Here is a 16,793-nt window from a genome sequence, read left to right on the forward strand (position 1 = left end):
CATGGATTTTAATGTCTCTGCCTGCTCAGGATTAGGATTAAAATGATTTTTTCATTTTTGGTAGGAGCACTGGATGGCCGGCGCCATCTTTAAAGATGGCGCCGGCCATCCAGTGCTCTTACTATGTGACAGGGGCCGGCCAATGGCATGGATACCCTGTCACATGGTAAGGGCAAAGGGGCATCGGCGCCATTTTTTTTTTTTTTTTTTTTTAGAAGAGCTGATGCCTGGGAACGGGAAATCTCTCCCCGAGGCCCCCCTGGATATCTCCCTGAGGCCCCCCTGGACCACCAGGTAACTTTAAAAGGTTTTGGGGGGGTCGGGAGGGGGGGTCGATTTAAAGGGTCGGGTGGGTTGTTTTTTTTAGCGGCGCGGGCCTCCCTAAAAAAAAAAATAGCGACGGGTCGGGAGGGTGGGGGAGGCTAAGGGGGGTTGATTTAAAGGGTTGGGTGGGGGTTTTTTTTTATCGGGCCATCGGCACCATTTTAATTAGTGGCAGCCAAAATTGCGCCGATGGCCCGAGAGCGGGTGATTGCGCCGGGACCCCCCCCCACTGGACCACCAGGTAACAACATTTTGGGGGGGTTCAGGAGGGTGGGGGAGGGTAAGGAATTGGTTTTAAAGGGTCGGGGTGGGTTTAGGGGTGGTTTTGGTGTGCCGGTTTTCCCGCCCTCCCCCAAATAATTCCCGTGCTCTATTTAACGATACAATACAAATGCCCCTGACGATAAATCGGGGGCATTTGTATTGTATCGTGCACTCTAACGATTTAGGACGATTTTAAAATTATCTGACGATAATTTTAATCGTTCAAAAACGATTCACATCCCTAATATCTCCAGCTTCCTGTCTTGATCTCTCCACTCCCTTAGGGACCCACCTCAGAACTGCCAGTCACCTGAACCCAAGGGTTCAACCTGTGGGGGAGGTGGCAGGTACAGGTGAAGCTCCAGACTGTCCTGCTACAGGGCGCATTTGCCAGTTGCCAGTATAGTCCTCATAGGTTTGCCTATGAGGATGCATTTACTAGACCACAACACAAAGGGCTCACTCTCATGCTGCTCATTACAATTGAATGCAGTCCAAGAAAACAAGCAGCCAGGAAATTAGGGAAGTTGTTCTAACGTACGTAGTAAAAATACAATCTGTTATACCTAAGATTAATTTTCACATCTATCCATAGAAGATAATAAAAAGCAATTTAATGAATCAGGTGTCAGCATTCATAGTCTCTAATTTCAGTATTCATTAGGGGTGTGCATTCGGATTGACCGCATTAGTAAAACGCAACTCATATTTTTTTTTTACTTAAAAAATTGATTCGACATAAACGATCGGATTTCCCACATATCGAACATAGATATGTTCGATATGTGGGAAATCGCGATTGTTGAGCCAAAATAAAAATATAAACCCCCTCACCCTCCTTAATCCCCCCCCCCGACTTACCACAACTCCCTGGTGATGGAGCGAGGAGTGAGGACGCCATTTCTGCAATCCTTGGCGAGAAGCATGTGACGTCGGCGGCACGTCGAGTGACGCCGGTGTCACGTGATTCCCGACTCGTTCACGCCGGATGGCTCGTTCGGCCCAAAAAGAACTTTTGGCCAGCTTGGGGGGGCCTCCTGACCCCCCCAAGCTGGCCAAAAGTTCTTTTTGGGCCGATCGAGCCGTCCGGCGCGAACTCGCCGGGAATCACGTGACGTCGGCGTCACGTGATTCCCGGCTCGTTCGCGCCGGACGGCTCGTTCGGCCCAAAAGAACTTTTGGCCAGCTTGGGGGGGCCTCCTGACCAGCTTGGCCTCCTGACCCCCCCCCTGACCAGCTTGGCCTCCTGACCCCCCCCCTGACCAGCTTGGGGGGGTCAGGAGGCCCCCCCAAGCTGGCCAAAAGTTCTTTTTGGGCCGAACGAGCCGTCCGGCGCGAACGAGCCGGGAATCACGTGACACCGGCGTCACTCGACGTGCCGCCGACGTCACATGCTTCTCGCCAAGGATTGCAGAAATGACGTCCTCACTCCTCGCTCGATCACCAGGGAGTTGTGGTAAGTCTGGGGGGGGATTAAGGAGGGTGAGGGGGTTTAAATTTTTTTTTTTGCACATATGTACATATACCCAACTCATTGGATTTTTTTTATGTCCATATTGGCCGCAAGTGGGACCCCCTTTCGGACATAAAAAATATGAACATAAAATTTTGCTCTGCACATCCCTAGTATTCATATATTTAATACCTATGCATTGATCATGTGCTACTTCCGTGATCTAACAGTCAGTTTAGCTGTAAACAACGTGTTTGACTATATATGGATATCTTTGCCCTAACATTTAACTTGTTTATCACTAAAAGTGCTAAACCACATCATATTTTATTCTTTGCCTTGAGCTGTTTCAGCCATATTGGTAAGCCTAAATGTGCAGTATCTACTATTTGACAACTGTTAGCATCATTTTCAAAGGAATTCAACCAGAAATTCCTACAAATTGACATGCATTACCCAATTTTGTGTGTAGTTTTTATGCACAATGGGTGTAAGGCTTTCTGGGGGGCAGAGTTGGGGTAGGGATACATTCTTATTTGTGCACATACTTTCTTATTTTCAAAAGTGTGCATGTAAGTTACCATGCACAACTTACATCCTGCATAGAGCAGGTATTTGGACAATGCCAGGTATACCCAGCCAATTAGGGAAAGATTTTCAAAGTGAACTTATGCTCTCAATTTCACTTTGAAAATCCTCAAGAAAGACTGCCTGTACATTGTACAGGCAGACTTTACTGCTGTGTGGGGCATTATAAAATATCCTCTCGCTATTATAAACTTCATTACAACACAGTATACATGAAGCTCATTATCTCTTTCTTGATATAGAGAGTTACTGTGTTGATGTCACCATCTTTGGTTTGATAGAGAAAATGCAATTAGCATGCTCAGACATGTCATGACAGATTAAGGGCAAGAAGCTAAGGGAGTTTGCCCACCACATTGACTCATTTAAATATAGTTATAACTATTGGAAGCAATGGGGAAAAAGGAAATACTAAAGAAAACTTTGAAGCATTCACTTGTAGTAGTAAAACACACTACCATAGTGAGAAGGTTGTTAAGGATAATGCTGCATAGGAGTATCAGAAAATGCCTATCTAAGCAGAATGACAGTAAAGGTTAATAGTATTTTGCTCATTAATCATACTTGGCTTCATCCTCATCTTATCTGCAGCACTGCATATCAAAAAGAAAAATATCTTCACAAAAATGTGCTTATATTTTGACTGCTCTGAAATTTCATTCTTCACTCCACCCCTCCTATGTAGGATACCCTGAAAGAACTGCAATTGGCCCAGGACAAAACTGAGGCAGTATCTCTATTTGCTCAGTTACCACAATACTTTCAGGTGTAAATTTAAACTTTTGAAAACAGAGAGAGAGATACTTTTGGAAATGCACACAGATACAAACACATGCATTCACTTATACACACATGAGCAGTGTTAAATCTCAGATGTGTATGTCTGTTTCTGGGGGTAAGTGCATGACTGGGTTTATATGTGGGTTTGTATGTGTTTATGTGGGAGAATGCAGGGACTCTGAGGGAAGGGTGTATGGAAGGTTGTGTGAGGGGTTGCATGAAGAGTAGTGGTGTATTTGGGTTTGTGTGTGTAAAGTGTGTGTGGGTATGTGGAGGGAGGTATATGTGTGTGTTAGGACTGTGTATGGTGGGGTGGGTGGGATGTGTGTGTGAGTTTGGAGTGTAACAGTATGTCATTCATGTATGTGGAAGTGTGGATGTCTATGGGGAATGGGTATATGGGAAGTTGTGTGTGTGTTTGTGTGTATGACCAGGGTATATGAATGTGGGCATGTGTAAGTAAGTTTAGGGGTGCAGAGACCTATCTGCTACAGGACACTTCCAATTCACCTCCTACTTTACTTCATGATTCTAAGTTCAGGAAAAAAAAGCAATGTGTTCTCTCAGAAATAGACTTTTACTTGTCAGATTTAGCAGGATTTATCATTTGGAAGATAACAATTCCTGTCCATAACATCCTGGTCACTAAGCACCTATTTACCCTAAGAACGTTCTGTACCATGGGTGAGATCACATATGCCATAAACCTTAGCCTGCTTAATATATTAATACTTATGGCTAACTTACTTACCCCAGTCCCAACTTTAGGCCTCTGTTCACCTCTAAAGCAGATGCTGGCAGGAGGTCTGGAAAATGTGGGCAGGGGAGAAGGCTTGCTTCCTGGATTTGGTACTGGCAGAGCTGGTGGGGAGTCTGGAAGGAGGCTTGCTTCTGGGTCTGGTACTTACTTGCCAGGCCTTCTGGGGCTTGCTCTCGGCCCTCACCATCTCAGTCTCTGACACAGAGCAGGGAGTCTCCTCTTTCTAGTCTCCTGGCCACACCTAGTCTTCTCCCTCCTTGATAGCAGGGGTTGCTGTTCTGCTTTGAGATCCCCTTCTCTTTATTTACCCCGTCTTAGACTTTCCAACTGATAAATATGCATACGCTCATGCATAATCATGTGGTGGCTGGAGGGTCTTTTCCCCATTGCAGGTATTTTCCCCCTCTCCATTTCTTTGGGGGGGTCCTGCCACATGTTGGGCCAAGCCCAATGGATCACTTGAACTCAGGGTCTCTGCCCCCCCCCCCCCCTCAAGCTGTATGCCAGCTTTAGCATTTTCTCTGTCTCAGACTGCCCCCCCCCCCCTTCTTTCAAGGGAGGGAGTCCGTCTCACTCCTGGACTTGCCTTGGCCAGTCCCTGACTTCATCTTATGATCCTATGTGCTGCATTGTCCCTCTGCCTTGGTCTCATTTACACAGGAGCTTACAAATAGGCAGATCTCATCTGGGAAAATTTTCTTAGCTGTGACAATGTTTAGGCCTGTCAGCACACTGGGCTGCATATTTCTTGGCTTTTATGATTCATATTTGGTGCTTTCAGTGGTAAAACATGGGATATCTCCCTACAGGTTATACATTTATATATGTGGGGGTAAATGGGGTTTCTGTATGTATATGTGTGCAGTGAAGGTGTGTACTGGGGGTATGCATATATCTTTGTAGGTGTATGGGAAGTGTGAGAGTATGGATTTTTGGAATGTGTGTAGGGGGTGTAGATGTGTTTGGGGATGTGAGGAATAGTGTGTGGTATTGTGGGATCTGTTGTGTAGGATGTGTGTGAGAGGGTTAATGGGGGCTATATAGGGAAGTGTGGGTGGGTGGGGAGTTGTGTGTATGGAAGGCTGTGTGAGGTTGGAGGTGGCACTTGGAGAGCTGTGTGTGAAGTCTTGGAGGGGGGTAATGTAGCTGTGTATGAATGGCAATGTTTTTGTGTAGGAAGAGTGTGGGAGTTGTAGCTGTGGCCATGTTTGTATGTGTGTGTTTAGAATAATTGTGCTGATTGTGGTGTGTGTGTGTATATATGTGTTTGTATGATGTGAAAGTAGAATGCTATGATTCACCAGATGCTTGAGTTATTTTTTCTGTGTTTGCTGTCTGTCTGCCTTGCTTTGGGCCAGCTTGCTTGAGGAGGGAGGAGGAATATTTTAATGGAGTGGTCACTAGTATTCTGCAGTCCATATGTAGTGAGATGGGCAAACCAGATAACTTTAGCCAGGATATGGAGCAGGAAACATAACTCAATGAATATACCGGTCAGATTAAAAGTTAACTAGGTAAGTTGAACAATATAACTTTAGACTTGCTCTCTGCCACAACCAGACTTATCTGGCTACATTTAGCTGGGTAGCATTAAACACCAACGTTGCCCAGATAAATGTAAATCTGAATGTCCTCAGCGCTGCCTCATTTCTATCTTGCTAGGTTTTAGTCTGGTAATGTTTTCACTGCAAGGAGTGGGAAATTGAAAACTCGAGATTTGTCTAAGTTCCAAACTTAGCCAGACAAGCCCCCTTTGAATATGGATTTCTAACTGCTTCCCACAGAAAAGGATTGTGATTTTTTTTTTGCAAAGAATTGCTCCTTGAAAATACTGACTCAGTGTTTCTGGTTTTCACACCTGTCTGACTTGTTCCCATTTTCTTCCAGTGAGCCAAATTTACTGACTCTTGTCTCTTCTTTAGAGAAGCATTTTGTCCTCAAATCAGGCAGATGCATTTCCAAAACATCATTAATTAATTAATTTCACAATGTTGGAAACCATTAAAAAAATGAACAGTAGTTGTGAGGGGCACCAGTTAACCCATTCCTTTTCCAGTTCGCCTAGACTCTTTTTAACACTTCACCCTGATCCCCCACCAGTTCATCCAGTCCTCAGCCCAAAAAACTGCAGACAACTGAAAAGTCTGATTTCACTTGCGTGAGTCAGCAGGTGTAAAAGTGTGTGACTACATTTGGTAATGTATATATGAATATCTCTTACAAAATAGCAACTATCACATGTACTTCTGAACCCTGCTTCTGAACTCCTAGACCCCTTTTTTTTCTCCCAGTTAAATGTACATGCAAAACCGAAAATACGCATAGACGCACTATGTTTATAAAATATCATATACACACATTCATGCTCTCTTTCTACATGGAATCATTTGAAAAGTTACCTTTAAAAATGTAAATATAATTGAAATGATTATTGCTATTAATTCATGAACCATATATCTCTTTCTAGACATATGTTGGGAATATACTGCTGCTTGTAAATCCATATAAGGAACTTCCAATCTATTCAGCTATGGTAAGCATTTTTAAATTATTTTCTTTTAGGTATATTTACTTCAGTTCATACATACCTACAAAACTAACGAATAAAAACCACTAAGGAAAGGTTTAACAAAATTTCTTCCATGGCTCCATCATGGAAGCTGAATGCTTCAGCAGTCTAAACATTTGCACTGACCTCTTGAGTTTTTAATTTTGAATTGCAGAGGCATTCTGGGGGCAAATTTCAAAAGTGCCTGCACTATTGCAGAGACTGCAAACTCTCTTCCCCATGGACTTTTCCCAAAGGAAAAGTATGCACAATACTGTCCTTTTTGAAAATTGCCAAGGGAAAAAGAAATTTACCCCATGCTTTTCTGCATGTACTTTTTTCCCCCTGAAAAACAAGGTGTTTAATTTAAAAAAACAAAACAAAACATACATTGTGGTCTTCTCTGACCAAACCATGCCTCTGATTTCACTTCCTTTTCCCATGGATAAAAGTATATGAGTTTGTTGATCCCCATGTGCATGTATTCCCACGTACTGCATGCATAGGCAATTTTCAGACAACCATTTACCTGGATAGATGGTTTTAGAAAATTATCAGTTTCCAGATATCTGTTTCTCAGGTTCTGTAGAATTCTTTGCAAGTTTTGTTACTTTTTACTGGCTGACATAACATTTTGTGCATAAGCTTCAAGACCACATAGTTTCTCTTTTCATACATGAATGGATAGATTTGTAGACGGGACCTATGTGGCCTTGATAATTCATGCTAAGATATTTGGCTTTACCTAATCAAGTGGGAGATTTTAAAACATCCATGGCATTCTTCTTTTTCTTAATTGATTTTCTATCATTCCTGAAGAGACAGTGTTCAAAGGCTCTGAAAACACCTCCTACTTATCCTTCACCAGCATTGAGAATCCAAATAAACTATTGTGCTGTTATGCTAACTCCCAGATCCCCGATCATTACATTGATGCATGTAAAATAGGGATGTGCAGTCATTTGAAATAACATAATAAAGTCAATGACAGAAAAATGAAATGTCTTTTTTTTGTCATTTTACAAATATTTGCAAATATTGCATGCTAAAGCATTTTAGCATGCACTAATGTCAAATAGTATGCACTGTGTCGTCATACTTCTGTATCGCTCCATGGTGTGACTGTGGGAGTTCAAGTTGCGTTGCCATATCTCATAAAAGATATAGCTGAACTGGAAAGGTTCAGAGAAGGGAAACCAAAATGATAAAGGGGATGGAATGGCTCCGCTAAGAGGAAAGGCTGAAGAGGTTAGAGCTCTCCACTTTGGAGAAGAGACTCCTGAGGGGGAAATGATAGGTCTATAACATCAGGAGTGCAGTAGAATGGGTAAATACAAATCAATGGTTTACTGTTTCAAAAAATGCAGGGGCCAATATTCAAATGCAGAGTGGCTAGTTAAGTTAGCCAGATGTAGCTATCTAACTTAACAAGGAGGATATTCAGTGGCGCGTCCTACAGTGTGACCAGAGTTATGCGGCTCTGGCCCACCCCGAAATGCCTCCCAACCACTGCTTTGCCATTTAGATGGATAACTTTTCAGTTATCCATCTGAATGGCTTCTGAATTTTGGCCTCTCAAAGACTAAGGGACATTCCATGCATATTTAAAACAAATCTGAGAAAATATACTTTCACTCAGTGCAAAATTAAGCTCCAGAATTCATTTCTGGAGGATGTGGTCTGGATTTAAAAAAGGTATGGACACATTTTAGAGGAAAAGTACTTAAACCTTTATTAGCCAGGTAGACTCAGGGAAAATTATTACTTATTCCTGGGTGATAACACCATGGGATCTATTTATTATTTGGGATCCTGCCAGGTTTTTGTGATCTGGATTGGCCACTGTTGGAAACAGGATGCTGGGCTTGATGGACCCTGACCCAGTATGGCATGTTCTTATGTTCTTTTTTTCAAATAGAGATCACTGTTATCGTAAGCACAATTTGATAATAGTGCATACTATTTAAAAATAGTTTACATTAAAATGAAAAAACAAAATAGGAAAAAAAATGAAAGAAAAATGTAAAAACCAACACAAAACAAATTAAATAAAAAGGAAATGAAAAACAAAACCATACTTTTTTTTTTTTTTTTTGCATACACACGGCTAATGTAAAGCATGCATTCAGTTCAAGAAGATGAAGAGTGAATTCAAGAAAGGAGATTTTTAAGATCAGGGAATTAGGCAGGATGACCTAATAACAGCATAGAGGTCAATCTTCAAAGGCTAAGGTACTAAACTTTAAGAAATAGACCCCTACATTGGCCCTTTTGAAAATTTAATAGCGCTGAGTGCATACATTTACAGGTAGATTTTAAGTGTTGCTCGCATAAAAACGCACATATGCGGACTGCACACGAGCAATGCAGATTTTAAGAATACCGTGCACACATCGAGAATAAGGGGTGGCATGGGTGTCCCAGGGTGGGGCTAAGACTTATGAGCGTAAATCTGCATTTTAAAAAGGCTGACCATGGCGCGCTTCGCCTTGCTATCCATGTAACTTTACTGCTGGTCCTGATGAGGAGCAAGCCAGAAGATCTCACATTTTAGGGCTTTTAACACAGCGTGAGGGTTTGGGTTCAAGTGGGGGGCTTGCAGAGTGAAGACCCAGAGGGGTCTTGAAGACCTCCATATGAACTGGGCAAACTGGTGGACTACTTCCTTCACGTGAGTATATTTTAAAATCCGCCTGCATACGCACGTAAAAGCCACTGAAGCCCTAGCGGAAATACGCATGGGACATTCGCTCGAGTAACCTCTTCAGATCACTCAAACACAAATGCATGGGAGGGGTATTTTAAATGATGCTTGTGTGCCCAATTGAAAATTGCTCCGCTCGTGTGCCAATGTGCTCATAAGTTCCTAGAGGCCAATATTAAAAAAGAGCCCCTAAATTTAGACACCTAAGTCATCTGCTTATTTTGAAATGAATATAGGATCTTAAGCGGTCAATAATCAAAGTGATTGATATCCCTAAAAAGAATGAACTCCTAAATTTCGGCACCTGATTTTCTTTGTTAGATACCTTTTCTCCTTTGAATTTAGGAGTAAGTTTTCAGCTGTAATTCACTTAATTACCTATGATTGTAACATTAAAACAAGTGCGCATGAGCCCATACACACATGGAGGGGTGCGCTAGCGCTCATAGGCTGGAATTGTAGATTGTGTGCGCAGATGCGTACATATGATTTAAAATACGCCTACCACGCATATGTGTGCTGTTAATTTTAAGCCTTCCTTAGGATTTTATCCACTTTAATGTGTGCAGGTAAGTGGATTTTAAAACATGCTTGCATGAAGGCCATTCCCAGTTTTATCAATTAGTCCACCAGTTTGCCCAGTCCATCTCAAGGTTTAATTTGAAACACATTAAAAATGGCAGACGTATTTTGCCTGATCACTCATGTTTTCTTAAACTGCTATATATCATCTTACAAACTCTGCCAGGGGTATGTAAACTTATCAGCACAACTGAACAGAGAATACAGGGAGCCAAGATATTACACACTGCAGGTGGCTACCTTGACATTGGAGCCACTTGGGTTTAAAATCAATTATGACAAATTTACCTCAGTTTATTATCCCGACTGAATCCCAGGACTTAGCTAGACTTGGTTCAAGATAAGGATTGTTTTCATTAATCAAGAACCCAGCACATCCTTGCCTTCATAAGGAATATAATGCACCATCAATAGGAATCTGTCAGTTCCACCGGGGAGATAAATACTAGGGGTGTGCATTCGGATTGACCGCATTAGTAAAACGCAACTCATATTTTTTTTTTACTTAAAAAATTGATTCGACATAAACGATCGGATTTCCCACATATCGAACATAGATATGTTCGATATGTGGGAAATCGCGATTATTGAGCCAAAATAAAAATATAAACCCCCTCACCCTCCTTAATCCCCCCCCCCTACTTACCACAACTCCCTGGTGATGGAGCGAGGAGTGAGGACGCCATTTCTGCAATCCTTGGCGAGAAGCATGTGACGTCAGCGGCACGTCGAGTGACGCCGGCGTCACGTGATTCCCGGCTCGTTCGCGCCGGACGGCTCGTTCGGCCCAAAAAGAACTTTTGGCCAGCTTGGGGGGGCCTCCTGACCCCCCCAAGCTGGCCAAAAGTTCTTTTTGGGCCGAACGAGCCGTCCGGCGCGAACGAGCCGAGAATCACGTGACGCCGCGTCACTCGACGTGCCACCGACGTCACATGCTTCTCGCCAAGGATTGCAGAAATGACGTCCTCACTCCTCGCTCGATCACCAGGGAGTTGTGGTAAGTCTGGGGGGGGGGATTAAGGAGGGTGAGGGGGTTTAAATTTTTTTTTTGCACATATGTACATATACCCAACTCATTGGATTTTTTTTATGTCCATATTGGCCGCAAGTGGGACCCCCTTTCGGACATAAAAAATATGAACATAAAATTTTGCTCTGCACATCCCTAATAAATACAAGTTTTATAATAAGAGTGGGTAAACAGCTATTTGTTGGTGAGAGTAGAGGCAGAAAATGCAATAATGAAGAGATCCATATTCAGCCGCTGTATGGCTCAGCCAGGTTTATCCAGCTTACACACAGCTGAAAGTCTCCCAAAACATAATTGCTTACTTTATTATTTTCATCATAATTCAGTATTAAATTAAGAGAAGGAAAGTATAGAATGTATATGATTATTATCCTATTAATCATATAAATGGAAATCCCAATCCACTTTCCATATAGAGTGTATTATTGAAACATGTAACCGAAAAATGTATTGGCACCCTCTGGATAATTTATAAACCAAACCAAACTTATTTCGTGCCTAATTGCAAACCGTTGTGATGGTTCATTACTAAATGACGTTATAGAAAGTTTTTAAATAAATAAAAATAAAAATGTCCACATACTCGTGTATGCGGGCCGCACGCGAGCGCATTTGTGTGTGTATATATACGCATCCACAAGCCAAAAATGGGGGAGCAGAAAAAAGGTGGGGATTGGGCAGGGCATTGGAATTCCAGGGCGTGGCCATCTGTTACATGGATATCTCTTGTATTTTAAAACCAGAGGCTGCAGTATGCGGCAACTTGTTACCCGCGTAATTTTACTGCGGCTCCTGATGAGGAGCAAGTCTGTCGCTCTCACGTTTTTAGGGCTTACAGGACAGGGCGAGGGATCCAGGTCAACGGAGTTGCTTGCAGGATAAAGAATCAGAGGATATTGACTGGGCAAACCGGTGGACTAATTTCGAAAAGCTGGCAATGTCCCTCGTGTGAGCACGTTTTAAAATCCACTTGCATATATGCAAAATAGGTTTGCTTGAGTAACCTCTTGAAATTAGGAGCATGCTTACGTGCGGACGTCACATATTAAATCATATGCGTGCAAAGGCGTGCATGATTTAATAGTGTATATCTTCTCTCTTGCCGGTATGCGTATGTATGGGTACACATGCACTTGTTTTAAAAATAACTTGTGTGCCTGTATATTCAGCAATGGGGGGTGTACCGCTGAATATACCCAGCTATCCTGGCTAACTTTACCACAGGTTTATGTTTTGACCAGAGTTAATTGGGTAGGTTCTCTGGCTAACTCACCTTTTCCCTCAGACGCCCTCATCCTACTTGCCACTTGGCCAGATAAAAACAAATCTGGATAAGTAGTTATCCAGCTAAATGGTGGCTCCTGATCCCAGGTAGATAGCCAGTCGCTGCCACTTAGGTAAGTCAAACTTTATCTGGCTAAGTGGCACTGAAAATCTGCCTTGCAGGTTATATATGGACTCTGTCTCATGATCGCTCTAAATGGTTTTATTCAAGCCCATTCAAATTACTTTTTGATGGGAGGCTTGAACAGATATGTGGATGGTTGCTCTAGTACTTCCTGTGATTTTTTTGGCCATAGGAGAGATGGGCAAATTCAAAGGAATGGTTAGAGGGAAGACCTTGGAGCCCCCTAGGCAACCATTGTGGCAGACTGCCTTAAAGGAGAACATCCCCCTTTCGCCAAAAGATAGCAGGTCATTGGAGGATTCTCATGTTGGGGTAGTGGCAACCAATCAGCAGGAAATGGAGACCTCGTTAAGCCTCAACAACCATTCCAATCCCCTTACCTCCGTTCTATGAGGCCATTGCCCCAGCCTGAACTTGAGTCAATCAAATTAATTCCGACTAGCTCTGGGCCAGCTGAGGATGCCTGTGTGTCTGCTCACACAATGATTGACCATTGAGAGAGTGAGTGGCTGCAGGCTCTGGAAAGTGTGAGAAATCCTGCATTGGATGGAAGAGCCTCGGATGATGAATCTGAAGCTGCAGGGTCCATGTCCTCGAATCATTTGGAGGCTACTGAGTCTTATGGCTCTTCAGAGATATGTGCAGCCATTAGCTCCTTGAGGGGGCGAGTTCCTTTGGTCAGGCCCCCCAGTATTATACTTGAGGGCATTTGGACTGCGCTTGCCTCATTTGAGCAAGCAGTTTCTTCCGTGGCATCTTTAACTATAGACATCCTCCCTTATAATCAATCTCAAGATGTTAAAATAAATACCTTGGAAAAGAAAGCTGAGGACTTGGATATTTCCGGTGCACAGATTAGAGCTGCGCAGACTCAGACCTATATTTATCATTTTGCTATACATTTCACATGAATAGCACCCGTGATTAAAAAAAAAAAAAAAGGGGCGTATTGTACAAGAGGGAGAAAGAGAGAGAGATGTGTACTGTGCTGCTTGTACCTCTGACTGTGCATGTAAAACTGACCCCAAATCCTAGGTCCCCACCAAAACCTCACCCAGAGTTACTAGTTGCCCCTGTTACAGTAGTATAAAAATTTGACTAATATATGTACCTCCCCAGAATCTTTCTCTCTCTCTCTCCCTCCCCCTCCCAAAACAGGATTTGTGCTTTTTAGTGCAAATCTCATTTCAGGCATATTGCATGGCATAACACCAGGAAAATTGGTGTAGTTATTTCCAATGTTAAAACCCGCGATAACATGCGTTACGCTATCGCACGCAATGTTAAGCACCCTCTCGTTTTAATTTGCTCCGCCCTAATGCGATTTGAAAAATGACCCTGTCAGTTTGTTCATGACTAGTCAAGGATTAACAGAAGACTTGAGAATCCTAAAAATGCTGCCAGGAAACTGAACTTACGATACTGAATTTTCCTATGATTTCACTTATTTTACCTTTGAAACTCTACATGATTTACCTGAAAGTGGTTTTACAGATATCCGAGTGGAATTTGGGTGGGGGAGAAGCTTCTGCAGATAGTCTTAATGTATCTAATTTTTGGAGAATCTGTTAAAAGAGCTGTTTTGTCAGTTACTTTTGTTATTTTCGAAGCTCATAATTTTGTTATGCATATGTGTTTTTTGGAACAAGGCAGAAAATTCAGATTTTTCCTGAATTAACCAGGGCAATGGAAAATCATAGGAAACATGTATTCTTATGCATCCTGAAGTTTTGGCTCTTGGCAGAACTTATTGACCCTCATTAGTGTTTTTTTTTACTCTAGCTAACAATGTTTTAGTGGGGCTTGTGCATGATGTAGGATTGACTTTAATTTATATTTGGTGATTTTTTTGTTCAGTTAATAATTTTCTTTTTACTTATTTTTTTAGTTACCTTGGTGTTCCTTCCTATTTATTTATTTATTTTATTTATTTAAAATTTTTATATACCGGCATTCATGTTGCAAACACATCATGCCGGTTTACATATAACAGGGGTGTACAGAAACCTTCCTAGGTTTCTCTTCTTGAATTCTCATAATAGTGGTCTCACCAAGATGGTAACTTTTAAACAGGTGTGCTGGCGCACATGTGTGTACATTGTTGGCCCGTGCCCAGGGATGCGGCCATTTTATAACATGCATGTATACATGCATCCATGTTATAAAATAGCCTTACGACATGCACATGTGCATACAATTTTATGTGGATGTGAGCAAGTGGGGGAATTTTAAAAGACATGAGTGCCAACGTTCTTGCCCATTTTCCCAGTTCATTCCTAGTTCACCCAGTTAAGGGTTAGAACTTCCGAATCCCTTTAGTTTAATAGCCGCCCTGACCCTTAAAACCCCGCTGATCTGTTTATTTATTTATTTATTTATTTTTGTTTTATGACTTACAAGCCATCCATAGCAAAAGTAAAGTTACGCGGTAGGGGACTCCTGCACACGCCTGTGCAAGCAAATATTTATGCGCAGATTTCAATGTGAAATCCAGGAACACCCATGCCCTGCCCCTTTTTGTGCGTGCAGCGGGAGATTCATGTATACCCGGTTGGCTTTTAAAATACACTCAGCATGCGCTGGCCTGACATATTCGTGTATCTCCCGGTTTTGGCGCATATCAGGCTTTTAAAATTCACCCTACTTGTATTTTTCTTTTTTTTACTTTGATATCTATTTCATGTTTGATGCAAGCATATTTGCCATCAAATATGTATTATTTGAGCTACTGTGAATAGGTAAATAAAAATGAAGTTAAAAGAAGTTACTTTTTCATAGTTTGAAAACCAAAGTGACCAAATTTACTTTTTAATGACAATAGCTGAAAACACGTTTTTTTTCCCCTGAATACCCACTATCTTGGAAATTATAGACTAGTACGTCTTATGTTGGTGCTGTATAGAGTAGTAGAGGATTCTCTTAAGAACAGAATTACTGGTCAAATGGATAGACATGGCTTAATGGGGAAGAGCAAACACAGATTCAGCAAAAGGAAGTCTTGCCTTACCAATCTAGTAGAATATTTTGAAGATGTTATGGGCAAGCCGGTCTGTACAGTTTATCTTGATTCTTAGAACTTACTTGACAAAGTCCCTCATAAGAAACTCCTCAGGAAATTAAAAAGTCATGGGATAGGATGCAATGTCCCTCTATGGGTTGGTGTCTGATGAAAAGATAGGAAACAGAAATTTGAACTAAATGGTCAGTTTCCCTAAGTGGAGAGAAGTGACTAGTGGACTACCCAGGGACCAGTGTTTTTTTTCACATATTTATGTACATTTTAAAGGGAACTATGAGTGAGGTGGACAAATATGCAGATGACATGACATTATTGAAATGTGTTAAATCATGAGCGGACTGTGAGGAATTGCAGAAGAACCTTGCCATTCTAAGGAAATGGGCATCTACATGATAGATGAAATGTAATGTGAACAAGTGCAAAGTGATGCACATAGGGAAAAATCCTGACTAATGGCGCACAATGCTGATTTCCATATTTAAAGTCACCAACCAGGAAAAGAATCTTGGAGTCATGTTGAAATCCTCAACTCAGTGGGCACTGAAAGTAAAAAAAAAAAATAAAAAAAAGCAAATAGAATGTTAGGGATTTTTCAGAAGGAATGGAAAATACGATAATATCTTAATGCCTGTATTGATCCAAGGTATGACTGCATTTTGTGCAGTTCTGGTTGCCCCCCATCTCAAGAGAGAGTGGAACTAGCAAAGGTGCAGAAAAGGGCAACAAATATGATGAGATGAAATGGCTCCCTTATGGAGAAAGACTGAACAGGTTAGGGCTCTTCAGCTTGCAGAAGAAATAACTGAGAAAGGGATATGATAGAGATTTATAAAATCATGAGTGGGGTAGAACAGATAAACATGAAATGTTATTTACTCTTTTGAAATTGTACTAAGACTAGGGGACACTATATGAAACCAAGAAATAGCAGAATGAATCAGGGAAAGTACTTTTGGAGAGGCCTGGCACCTCGGCATATAACGGGTGTTACGTGCATGGCTGGGCTCTTCCAAAAATGCACGCAGCGCGCGCAAGGCCAGCCACGCTCTTAACCCTCATTATTTACGCACGTGGCCCTTTTAAAATCAGGCTGATAGTGAGTCAATATGTTATTTGCTTCATTAATTATTGTAGTCCCTTTACTTTACTATTCCATTAAATTAAGGGTAGTTAAATCCAGTCCCTTAGACAAGGCTGATAAAGGTAGAATCCTGCATATGCTCTGAGTAGATAGTAGTTTGTTCCTGACAACAGATGGTTTATAAGAATATTTGATAACAAATAACTAGTTCAAAATCCTATAATTCCATCCTTCATAATAAAGGTTCAATAA

At 41.8% G+C, this 16,793-nt stretch overlaps 1 protein-coding gene across 1 annotated transcript in view; it reads left to right on the plus strand.

Annotated features, from left to right (window-relative positions):
- The window catches only part of LOC115092484 (unconventional myosin-XVI-like), a 334,559-nt gene that overhangs the window by 249,405 nt on the left and 68,361 nt on the right, over nt 1-16,793 (plus strand). The window contains exon 12 of the mRNA XM_029603324.1: nt 6,637-6,702. Within this exon, the coding sequence (XP_029459184.1) occupies nt 6,637-6,702 (66 nt within the window). The remainder of the gene's footprint in view (nt 1-6,636; nt 6,703-16,793) is intronic.

This window comes from Rhinatrema bivittatum, chromosome 5 (assembly GCF_901001135.1).
Source record: "Rhinatrema bivittatum chromosome 5, aRhiBiv1.1, whole genome shotgun sequence".
Taxonomy (NCBI): Eukaryota; Metazoa; Chordata; class Amphibia; order Gymnophiona; family Rhinatrematidae; genus Rhinatrema; species Rhinatrema bivittatum.